This window comes from Notolepis coatsorum (assembly GCF_963971535.1).
Source record: "Notolepis coatsorum genome assembly, chromosome: 14".
Classification (NCBI taxonomy): Eukaryota; Metazoa; Chordata; class Actinopteri; order Aulopiformes; family Paralepididae; genus Notolepis; species Notolepis coatsorum.
In genome coordinates, this window is record NC_140178.1 from 54,509,184 (window position 1) to 54,522,071 (window position 12,888).

At 46.7% G+C, this 12,888-nt stretch overlaps 1 protein-coding gene across 1 annotated transcript in view; it reads right to left on the reverse strand.

Moving 5' to 3' along the window:
* Positions 1-12,888, reverse strand: part of thoc6 (THO complex 6) — a 97,643-nt gene that overhangs the window by 38,753 nt on the left and 46,002 nt on the right. The window contains exon 7 of the mRNA XM_084329802.1: positions 12,608-12,679. Coding sequence (XP_084185928.1) covers positions 12,608-12,679 — 72 coding nt within the window. The remainder of the gene's footprint in view (positions 1-12,607; positions 12,680-12,888) is intronic.

Consider the following 12,888-nt stretch of genomic DNA (forward strand, 5'->3'; position numbering starts at 1 on the left):
GGGCCCAGACCGTGGCGGAAGAAGTCCTCACGACAGTCCTCACGGATATCGAGGGAGTATTGAATTCAAAGCCCCTCGGTTACGTCTCAAGTGATGTAGCAGATGTCGACCCAGTCACCCCCAACACTCTCTTGATGGGGCGGCTGGACCCCGCGCTCCCACAGACAGTGTACAGACCTGAGGAAGCGAACGGCCGAAGAATGTGGAGGTACAGTCAAGTATTGGCTGACAAGTTTTGGAACAGTTTCCTCCTCCACTATCTACCGTCTCTACAGACCCGCCAGAAATGGGTAAAAGAAAGAGACAATTTGACGGAGGGCACAGTCGTCATGATTATCGACCAGTCACTACCCCGAGCTATGTGGCCGGCCGGCCGCGTAAGCAAAGTGATCACTGGTGCCGACGGAAAGGTCAGAGCGGCAGAAGTGCTCGTCCAGGGACGGACATACACCCGACCCGTGGCGAGGCTGATAGAGTTGCCAAGGCTCCCTGACTCTCTTAATGACGACCATGACCCACTGACTTTGTGAATTGCCCTACTCCTCACAACGGACATTGAGTAGTGGACAAGGCGGTTAATCTGTCTCTGCTTATCTAATTAGGTGCGGACTAATTAGGAGGCGGCTGTTACAAAGGGTCAGATTAAACCGAATATATATATTTATTACTTGAGATATATTGTATAATATTTGTATATGTCTGATATCCCTTGTATATTCTTTGTACATATACACGGAATATCCCTTTACCTAGGTACAGGCCAGACCATAATATTCGTTCTCCTATTGGACAGCGACCCCCTAGGCGCCACGGCCATACCCCCAATGTCTAGTTCAAAGTCACCGCTAAGACATGTCTCAACATGCCCAGGTTTGCGCAGTAATACGAGACAGAAATAAGGTTGGCACTAGATTATTCACCTTACGTATAAATACGGCGCAGGTGGATACAGCAGTTAGTTACCCCAACAAGTTGAAGCCTTCACCACGATACAACGTGCTGTGAAGTGGGCCCGTTTTGCCCCTAAATAGAGCCTTGAGACCGCGTGCGAATTGATAGCTAAAGTGTCAGAGTTTAACGCTGTATCGTCGAGTTCGACTTATTCTATTATAAAGTAATAGTCTATTATGTATAGTGTATCGTGCGGCTACCGTTCTACAGTGACCAGCATTACCACCGTTTCATCGTACCGAGCTAGTGTGCTTATCCAGGCTGGGCGGCCTAACCTTGTGCCGCCATCCGAGGAGCCCTAGACGAGAACCGTGTGGATATGTACACTGGATAACCTACACCGACGAATGCAGAGCCCTTTTCGGCTGGATTATATTGCTTTGGTCCTGTGGCTGCTGGAGCAGAGAACCGTCTACCCCCACTACCGTGTGGGATCTACCCTGTGAGGAGCCCCGTCGAGCCCGCCTCTAGGACTCAGAGGCTGGCTAGCTTTCATCCATGCTGCAGTGCATACCGGAGTATAGCTGTTGCTTTGTCTAAGGACCAAGGGATTATTGCACCGTCTCCTGTACCTGGAGTCTCTTTATTCCTCGTTGATCCAGACTTTTGCTCCCGACAATTCCTCTCCCCTGCTGGCTTACAACCGGAGGGAACCCCCTTAGTATCTCCAGCTGACCTACGAGTGTACCTTATATAATTCTTATGCTACAGGTGGTATTAATTATTCCCATCGTAATATGCTCATGGACTTACGCTCTTGACCTATTCATGCACATTCTTCGCCATACAAGCGCGACTCTAATTCTCAATACTGTAATCTAATATTGCTGCTCTTCTAATAAATATTCCAAACAGGACTTTCTTTGTTAAGCCGTGTTATTGTGTGGGTGTTCATCACATATACCTGTGTACTGTATGGCCAGTAATTAAAGTACATAACTCAGTAGTGGTTTAATGATACCATACTTTCAATACAGTCAGGGAATTGTACCCCTCAGTTACACTAACCACAAATAATTTTTGGACAGTTTGATATGTGGTAATCATGGGGTGCTGCGGACAAACCATTTAACTAGTTCACCTTTCTCGAGGCAAACACAACACCTAATTCTTTGTCGTTTGTTTTGGGCAACTGGCTGTTTCATATCTAACACATAGATATTTTTGAGCCTATTTATTTATTAAAGGACGGGTCAGTCTATTCTTGACCTATGGCCAGTTCTACAAATGTGCGACTGTGCCAATTCACACATCTTATATAGATTACGTACACATTTATTCACAAAGTTAGTGCAAGATAGAGGGATAGAAAGTGAGACTGAGGCGGCTGGGTGGCGCAGCGGACATTGCGCTCGTCGCCAACGCAAGAGACACCGGGTTCGACTCCGGCTGTCGGCGTTGCCTCCGGCTTGGGCCAGCCGTCATACTAACTCAATTGGCAGAGTTAGCGGGTGGATGTCGATGGGTGGTAATCTGGACATTGTGGACAGCGACTCCTACAGGTCGGTTGGGGATGCCTGCACAGCAGAGACAGGAAATGGCGGGGGTAGTGCGAGCCTCCCACACGTTACACCTCGCCAATGAAGAGTCCGCGCTGGCAGGTGAAAAGATGTGACAGGCTGCCTCCTTGTGTACCGGAGGGGACACGTGATGCAAAGCTTCTATCCTCCCTACAAGCGGCCAGTGGGGGGCATATGTGAGCAACGTTCAAGACAGGGGAGGGGAGAATTGGCACAGCGGGTAATTGGGATGGGAGAAAAATAGAAAGAGGAGAAAAAGTGGATAAAAAAAATAAATAAAGTGAGACTGAGTGAAATAGAGGGATAGTGAGCAATATAGAGGGATAGAATAGAATAGAAATCCTTTAATAATCCAGAGGGAAATTCGGCACTACAGATCGCTCACATTGAACAACAATAAACATTTAGGTAGTCAATAGGAATAAGGAATAAAAAAATAAGAATAAAATAGAATAAAATACGGTCCGGGATCTACATTCTGGTATGTATAAACATTCTAAAATCTTAAATATACAACTATCCAGCCAGAAATATACAGTAAAATGTATAGTAATAAGTGTGAAAATGTAAAGTGAAAAGTGTCCAGGAGGATTGTGAGAAGTGTAAAAATGTGTTAAAATGTCCAGGAAGATTTAGCCAGGATAGAGGGATAGAGTGAAATAAATAGAGCACGAGATAGAGAATAGAGTGAGACAGAGGGATAGAGTGGAATAGAGCGAGATAGAGGGATAGAAAGTGAGATGGAGATAGAAAACGAGAGAGGGATAGAGTGATATTGAAGGATAGAGTGAAATAGAGGGATAGACTATTCCTTCTAAAAAAACACATAGGTTCGAACCATTCAAATATCTATTTATTGTGCATTATGTAAACAAAATAAATTCAGAGTGATCCTGGCTAATTCCTGGGAAATGCGTTATGGAGCGATATGTGAATTTAGCTAAATGCGTTACTCGCCTGGACAAGCCGTTTCCAAATCAAAGGTATATAATAGGTATTACGTTTCATCATGAATGCATCAAAGGGGGGGGGGTCGTTTTCTGATGCTCTGATCGTCAGCAACGGCATTCGTTTTGAATACTACATACGTTGATCGGTTGGATCTATATGAAATCATTGTAGGATCAAGGTGGAATTGACGTCAGATAGTCCTTACCTTTGATCGGGGTTATTCCAAAAAGAATATTCCAATTGTCTGATCGCGATTTCCAGTATTGATGTCCATCGGGTCCCTGACACAATCTGGCACAACACATGCATCGAGGGGCCATGGGCGCATTCCAATGTGCTTGGGTGAACCGCTAGACTTGCCTGGACCAAAATCCTCCACCCGGACGACATTAGATGTGACACACAGTCTGGGACAGGGTTTCAAAGAGTGGGCGATACGGCCACCTAGCAGGATCTGGCCGGTACTGCACTCTCTGGGTCTCAGTATAGCTTTTAACGGTAACATAGAGGTCTGTGACACTGAATAGAATATTAACACTATGGCGTCCGTTCACAAGTATATACGTGTTTCGATTCCATGCGTTGTGGTCCAGAGCCACGAGTATACTCGTGACGAGTTGTTATTGTTTTATTCCATATTTATAACGCTTATTAGGTACACGATCCTCTAGCAGGATCTTTCCACATATTTGATTTTCGAAACATGCAGTACCGGCCAGATCCGCTTAGGGGCGCCATCGCTCCACTGCAGTATCATTGATGGGATTTAAAAAAAAAAAATGCTTTTACAGTCCTGTCAATCATAGAGCCTTGATTCCAAACGAAGCCCAGCTTGCCAAACGTTTTTTTCAGCATGGAATAATGGGATTTATGATTAGCCAATGTGCATATCGATCTACCAGAATCCGATGACTGGTGAGGAAATGCTGCCGGCGATCACATGGCCTGACGGTAGGATAATATTACCCCAAATTACAGCTGGATTGGACATTGTTTTATAACCTGATAGACTACTGACATTGGCTACCGGAACGCTTATTGCTTATTAACAGCGGAGGAGTGCTGCCGAGTGCTTCCGCATTTTCCCTGATTGGCTGCGACACGCCCCTTGCGGCATTATGTAGCCGTAATCCGCAATGATTTTCATTCGAAGCTTAGCTCACCTGGCAGCGCTGCGGTCCGTTGGTGACAAGTTCGAATCCCATACATTTTTTTTTTTTTTTTTTTTTAACATGTATTCTTTCGCCGGTTAAGGTTAGGCATGGTTAAGGTTAAGGTTAGGCATTGTTTCGGAGTTGGTTAAGGTTAGAAGGGTTAAGTTTAGGCGCCGTTAAGGAGCTGGTTAAGGTTAGAGTTTGTCTTAGAGAATGGCAATATTCTTTCTATGGTTAAGGTTAGGCATGGTTAAGGTTAAGGTTAGGCATTGTTTCGGAGTTGGTTAAGGTTAGAAGGGTTAAGTTTAGGCGCTGTTAAGGAGCTGGTTAAGGTTAGCATTTGTCTTAGAGAATGGCAATAGACAGCCTATTTCCGCACTGCCGCTCTCTCGCGCTGCCGCGGTCACATGGTCACATTGTCACATTCTTGCACTCCTCCGCTGTTAATAAGCAACACGCTACCGGAACGCACACTCTATTGCTAATCAATAATACTGATCGGCGTTCCCCGCCGCCCCCATTTCATCCATAGATGCTCTGTAATAGTCCGGATGCTACGCAGTTTGTTTTATTTCATTTGTATATATACAGCAGAAATGGCGTTTGATATAACGGCGCCAACGTTTAGCCTTTTTTGCAGCCTCCTGCAGAAAAGCCTAGACGAAAAGCGCGATATACCTTATATTCACAACGCTATAAAATGACAACCAACCGATGGATTTTTATTTTCTTTAAGCCATTATGAAGGCACGGTTTATGCACTCAAGTGACAATGAGAATGGACAGATAGCAATACTATAAATGATATATAAAGCTCTTAGAAAGTACATCGGTTTGTTTACAATCCTCTGTCCTCTTGAGGCCTAAATCGCCGCGGGGCGCCGGTCGCCATAGTGTTAAAGGTCCCATGTTTTGCTATTCCTTTCACTATTTGGGCAATTTGAAACAATTCCTTTTTTTTAATCCACTTTTTCTCCCATTTTCTATTTTTCTCCCATCCCAATTTCGTATCGTCCAATTCAACCCTCCCCTATCTCGAATGCTGTTTCATGCCTCCCAGAAGCCGGCTGCAATGTGGACGAAGCCATACATAGCACGAGTCCCCTCCGATACTCGAGGTAGCAGCCGTCGCATCTTTTCACCTGCGCAGCGCGATCTTTCAGCGTCAGGGGTCTGAGCTTTGGAGGGACGCCGCCCCCGTTGCTTCTTGATTCTACTGTGCAGGCGCACCAACCGACCTGTAGGAGTCGCTGTCCACAATGTCCGATCCCCACCCATCAGTTTCCCTCCCCCTAATACTGCCAATTGTATTAGTACGGACGACCAGCCAAACTGAAAGCAATGTGGAGAGCTGGGATCGAAACCAGCGTCTCCAGCATTGGAGGTGAGTGCCTTGCCCACTGCACCACCTAGCCGCCCAATTTTAAACAATTCCTGTGAGTCTACGGAACACATCTGTACTTTTTTTTTCAATTCATTGTTTTGTATTTCTAATCAAGTACTCTAAAGCAGCATTTTTCCACTTCAAGATTTCAAGCGGTTTTGGGCTGGGCTCCACCCATAAGCGCTTTGAGTGACAGTCACCCACACAGCGTGATACATATGAGAGAGAGTGAGAGAGAGAACGAGCGAGCGAGAGAGAGGGAGAGAGAGAGAGAGAGGATAGATCGCTCCGTGTGCGCTGTGTGACCGGCTCCTCGCGATTGTGTGTAAAATGCAGGTGGAGAGAGAGAGAGAGGATAGATCGCTCTGTGCGCATGTGAGCGGCTCCTCGCAAGTGTGTAAAATGCAGGTGGAGAGAGAGAGGGAGAGAGAATAGATCGCTCTGTGCGCGCACGTGCGCTGTGTGAGCGGCTCCTCGCGATTGTGTGTAAAATGCAGGTGGAGAGAGAGGGAGAGAGAGAGAGGATAGATTGCTCCGTGCACACGTGTGTGCTGTGTGAGCGGCTCCTTGCGATTGTGTGTAAAATGCAGGTGGAGAGAGAGAGGGAGAGTCTGGGACAGGGAATAACCGCTTCCGCATTATTCCCACTGCTCCGTTGTTGAGCGAATTGTTGATTGTGGGCGGTGACTACAACCAGATCAGCGCCTTGCTACGTAGGATAGCGAGTCAATTCTGAATGGCTTGGTTCAGTGGGGGAGGTTCTTGTCTGAGCTGAACTGAAGAAACGGGAGTAGCTAGAGATTTCACATCAAATCAGTGTTGGTACAACCCCACATTGCTAGAAAACAATGCTAAACACTGGAAAAGGCAATTTATAAGACAGGGGACCTTTAAAATCGGAAAAAAGGAAAACGGTCCAAATAACGCATATATATGTGATTGGCGTTCAACGGTTGGCGAGCAAGCGCGGATATATACGTGAATGGTGCAGATTGAGTTAAGTGCAGGCTTTCAGCTTTAATTTGAACATTTGAAATCTTCTGACATCCAAATCAGGTGAACAGTTATATATTGTATAGCTCCGCTCTGCGTCTACTGGAATCCACTTCCATATCAGTACTAGCACTGAATACATTTTCACATGCACCTTTACACACCCATCCACCTGGCCACACCCCCATCCGCTCCTCTCCATAAGCAGGGGTGTGGCCATACTAACAGCTCTTTCCTTGTTTTCACCACGGCGAGTGTCTGAGATTAGTGAAATGTTGAAGAGGAACTACGATGAAGGAGGTGCGTTGACATTATATCTTTATTTTCTCTCTCACTATTTTCGAGGAAATACAGCGATAATGTCTTCGCCACTGGGATGTCTAGAAGATGATGATCATTCTGACCTCCACCGGCATTTTCGTATTAGGGGCTCGCGTCGCTGGCCTAATTCCCACCGGCATTCCTCCAGCTCTGCAGTTGAACAGGTATTACCTCCGCTCTGCAGTTGGACTTTGCTTGAGATGCGCTCGGCTGTGTGATGGCTAGCTGCCTCTCCGGTTGGGTGATGGTTTATATCAGGGGTCAGCAACCTTTTTGACATGGAGTGCCTGTTTGAAATATAGTTGTAACTAGTGTGCCTCAACAATATTCCATGCATCGTAATTTTTTTCCCTCATAATCAGGTCTTTTTAATGATAATTTTTACATTATTACATCATTATTGTTATTGTTATTATTAACAATATTATTATGATGGTTGTATCAACCCTAAATCTGAGTGGGGGGGGGGGGGAATGCAATGCAGACAAACAGCTGCATACAGTGCGACCATTTCACTCACATTTGCCCATTCATTTTTGGACACATCACACACCATCGGTGTGTGTACTGTACGTGTGCTGTCATAGCTCCACCTACAGGCCTAATGGAGAACACCAGGAGAACACCAGGATGTGAATGGAGGGTGAATGTGAGGTATATCGTGTAAATAAGTTTTGATTGATCGCAAGACTACACTGTAAAAAAAATTATAATAATAAGTTACCAGAACTAAAAAATATTGAGTTCATTAAGGTTTTCAGTTTTCAATCCATAATAAGTTAACAGAAAAATAAGTACACAACCACATTATTTCAACCTAATAAAACTATGTTTATTGTCATTGTTTTAAGAACACAAGTTGACTTGGTAATACTCACATTTTGAGTAAAAAAATGGCTTTTAACATGTGCAATGTTCAATGAAATAGAAAAATAAATAATAAAATTAGTTGATTAATCCCACTGGTCACAATGGTGACCGTAATAATGTTTTTGTTATAAGGCTCTGCAAATGTTACTGAATGATGTAGCAATGTATTTCCAGCTAAATTGAAATAATAAACAAATAAAGGGTCTCAATTAAATATGTGGTAGTAAAAAGAACCTGTGGGAGGATTTCAACAAGATAAATGCGACAACAGTGCAAAATATTTCACTATAATATTTAAAAAAAATAATAATTAAAATTTTTTTTTTTTGCCCCCTGTGCCTATGCAAATGCCCCCGCGTGCCTGTGCAGGCACGCGTGCCTAGGGTTGCCTACCCCTGGTTTATATATTCGAGCGCCAGTTGTGTTGCTATGGGGGGAATGGCTACACGACTTACGAAAGCCGGCTCCAGGCTGGTACCCTTTTTTGCTGCCTCTTAGCGGCGTGGAGAGGGTTCTGGTTTGACGCCCACATTACATGAGCTCCTCATCGGGAGCTCTATTGCCTGGGACCGTATCCGAATCTGCGGTTCAATCCCCCGGATTTCAGGACAAACGGATACTCTGTCACCGTGCGGGCCCCACCTTTCAAGATGAAAGTTACCCGGCGTGAGGGAAGTGGGTTTGGTGTTTCGTTATAAGAATACCTCCACGCTCAAGTCGGCTGCAGCCCATGAGGGAATTGTGCCGGCACCGCTGTGTCTGATAATCACCGTTCTGAAGACTGTGTTGACTTCTTTTCCTCTTCTCTCTTCGGATGAGGAGAGGGACAGACGGCGGCTGTCTGAAGTGTTGGCCTATATTGTGTTCCCTCGTTGTACAGTTTCGGTGATAGCTGCTTAGCTTGCGTCCTAGCTGGGTTGAGCTACCCGTTAGCCAGTTAGCTGTTAGCTACAATGCTAGCTCTGTACGCTCGCTCGGCTGGGAACGTTAGCCTGATGCTACCAGTTGGAGTTAGCTGTTAGCTTATGCTACACGTTGAACATTAGCCGTGAGCTACACCGTTGAACATTAGCCGTGAGAATAGCAGGCCATAGCACTCGGACTACGACGTCATCTTTGACAGAGGATGTAGTCGGCCCAGCCCTGCACCATGATCGGCTGTTGGAGGGGGGCGTCTCGCAGAGCCTCGCTCCGGCCTTAGCTTCTTTTGCCCCGCCAGCGAGGACCTTCGTCAACGTGGTGCTGTCCTCTCAGCCTGCGTTCATTGGTGCAGGTAAGGGTCCATTGGACACTTCCCCCCTCTTCCTTCCCTTCTGAATGTTTTGTAATAACAATGTTTTTTCCAAAACGTATGTTGCTTCACTACATTTGGGGATGCGGCATGTGTTGTGTGTGAATTGTCTTGATCGCTGGTATAGCTTTCTCTCTACCTAGAAAACTGCGTTGTTTTTTACGTGAGTAAAAATGAACTGGTTTTGTTGTATGATGAGAGGTTGTGTGTTCATGTAACGTTAGGCAACGTAGCTGAGCTCACAACTGGCTGGGTTAAAAACCCTGCAAAGCTATGCATAGTGGCATGTGATCGAGGGGCGAGTCCCCCTCTCAGCTTGTGATGACAATAAACAGGTGGCGAGTTTCACATATAAACAGGGCTGTACCTGTTCAAACAAGTCGTATCAGGGGTAAGGTGGTGAGGGGTGGTTTTCCCCCCCGGTTTTCCCCTGGGCCCCCCCCCCCCCCACTTTTTCTCCCATTTTCAATTTTTCTCCCATCCCAATTTCGTATCATCCAATTCAACCCTCCCCTGTCTCGAACGCCGTTTCATGCCTCCCACAAGCCGGCTGCAATGTGGACGAAGCCATACATAGCACGAGTCCCCTCCGATACTCGAGGTAGCAGCAGTCGCATCTTTTCACCTGCGCAAGCGCAATCTTTCAGCGTCAGGGGTCTGCGCTTTGGAGGGACGCCGCCCCCGTCGCTTCTTGATTCTACTGCGCAGGCGCACCAACCGACCTGTAGAAGTCGCTGTTCACAACGTCGGATCCCCACCCATCAGTTTCCCTCCCCCTAATACTGCCAATTGTATTAGTACGGACGACCAGCCAAACTGAAAGCAATGTGGAGCGCTGGGTTCGAACCCAGCGTCTCCAGCATTGGAGGTGAGTGCCTTGCCCACTGCACCACCTAGCCGCCCTGGGTTAACCCCTTCTTGAAAACTCAAACACTTGTACTGCTGTATAGCCAGTTTATACCCGCAGTTGTGTTTGAGTTTTTTGTTGGGGGGTTATAGGAACAACTGCCTCATGTTAGAACCAAGGGGGTGGTTGGTTCCCTGGTGTGTTGGTAGCGGAGTCAACTCTCGGGGTGGGCCGGGTTTGGCCCTGTCTACCTGCGAGTGTGCCCCTGCACGTTTCATGACATCTGCCAATCATGTCAGCCTTCTCTGCCTCGGCCCCTCTAGAGAGTCGAGTTTTTTTTTGTGGAGGCTGTGACATGGTGCACAGCATGCCAGCATACGCCCCTTCTGCCGGGGTGCTGTTTCAGCAGACCCCTTTGGCGCCTGTCTAGTCCGCAGTGCTCCAGGCTCAGGTCGAGTGGCCTGTTGCCTGGATTGAGGGATCAACCTCTTTTGGGGGTTGTCTCCCCAGTGCGCTGCCTGGTCCCGCTGTGGGTGTAGCCTCGAGTGCTTCGGGGCGGCGTGCTGTAGGGGGGGAAAAGCCTGCTCTTGGATGGGCCCTGTCCGAATATGCTGGCGATGTGGGGGGTGGTGTCACTAGTGACCGCCTGGTGGGGTCTCGATGCTGCGGCGTCGTCGGCCTCACCAGGCCCCCTTTTCCAGGGGGTCCAGTCCCTTCCTGGGGCTGGGTCCTCCTTCGCGCTCCGCTGCTACGGCCTTGCCACAGGGTTAGGTTTTTGCCCTTGACCCCGTGATATTAGGGGTTGTAACAGGGTTTTTATTTCTTCCCATTCGTTCCCTAGTGGCATGTGGGTTGCGCGTTTGTGTAGTCGTGGGTTCTTCTGTGGAAGGTAAGTCCCACGGTCTGCTCACCCTGTGTGTTTGAGTTGCTAAACTCCTCTTCGCACAGTCGGATCTGATACCCTCCCGTCCTCCGCTAGGGGGTCCGGGGGCTCGGGTCCTCCCCGGTTCTGATGGTTGTGGGGGGCCTCAGTGGGTACATTTGTCAAGCTTCCGCTCGGCTCAGCTCCTGTATTCCAGTAGACGCAGAGCGGAGCTATACGATATATAATGTACGGTTATGTCTATAACCATAGTTATATGAGTATAGTGACGCTCTGCGTCGGACTCACTGAGGACCCTGTGGTCTTCGCCTTTGTGGTGAAAGACTTGGGAAGGAGCCGTTAGTATGGCCACACCCATGCTAGTACTGATATGGAAGTGGATTCCAGTAGACGCAGAGCGTCACTATACTCATAACTATGGTTATAGACATAACCGTACGTTTCTACATGTGCCCCCCCTTCCCTTTTAAGGGACCAAAAGTAATTGGACAAACTAACAATACTTGGTTGCAAATCCTTTGCAGTCGATGACAGCCTGAAGTCTGGAACCCATAGACATCACCAGACGCCTCTACTGCAACCGTCTTCAGTTCCTGCTTGTTATTGGGGCATTTTCCCTTCCGTTTAGAAATGCAAGTGAAATGCATGCTCAATAAATACAAGGGAACCAGTTCCATTGGAAGCCATTCGTGCCCATGTCATAACACCACCATGCTTCACTGATGGGGTGGTATGCTTTAGAAGTTTAGCTCATGAGCAGTTCCTTTCCTTCTCCATACTCTTTTCCTCCCATCATTCTGGTACAAAATAGTATTTGCCTCACCTGTCCATAGGATGTTGTTCCAGAACTGTACTTTTATTTTTAGATGTTGTTTGGCAAACTCCACAGTTGTTTTCCATGGTCTTCCGGGTCTTTTGGTGTTTCTGAGCTCACCAGTGCGGTCTTTCTTCTTCTTTCTTCCATCAGTTGATTTGGTCACACCTAATGTTTTTGCTATCTCTCCGATGAGTTTGTTTAGATTTTTCAGTCTAAAGATGGCTTGCTTCACTGATAGTGACAGATCTTTGGACCTCATATTGAGAGTTGACAGCAACAGATTCCAAATGCAAATACCACACTTAGTTGGAAATTAGCTCTAGATCTTTTATCTGCTCCTTGTAAATGAAATAATGAGGGAATCGTTCACCTGATTTGGATGTAAGTACTTGGATATCTGCACTCAAAGCACATCTTGATTGTTTCATTTCAAATCCATTGTGGTGGTGTACAGACCCAGAATGATGAAAATTGTGTTGATGTCCAAATATTTATGGGATTGACTGTAGATAGAGATGTCCAAATATTTATGGGCTTGACTGTAGAAGGATAGAGAGCGAGATAGAGGGATAGAGAAAATGGAAGATAAAGGAAGGAAACCTCAACCCAACCACAGCTCTCAGACCTTGAAGACACCGTGCTCCAGATCCATGACATGGACGTTGTTGTCTCCTCCGCCTACCACCAGACTGTTGTCCTGAGACACACAGAGACAGAGAGGGACAAAGACAAGAAGGATAGTGGGCTTAAAAATAGAGTATCCAAATTGAAAAGTTATATTCCAAGGGTTTAATGGAAGGATTAAGAGCAGGGGTGTCTGTGAAGCCTGTTGAGACATGTGACTTGGATAATTAGCCTTATTCATGTCACCACCATCTTCAATCTAAATGAGGCTGGGGTGGGAAG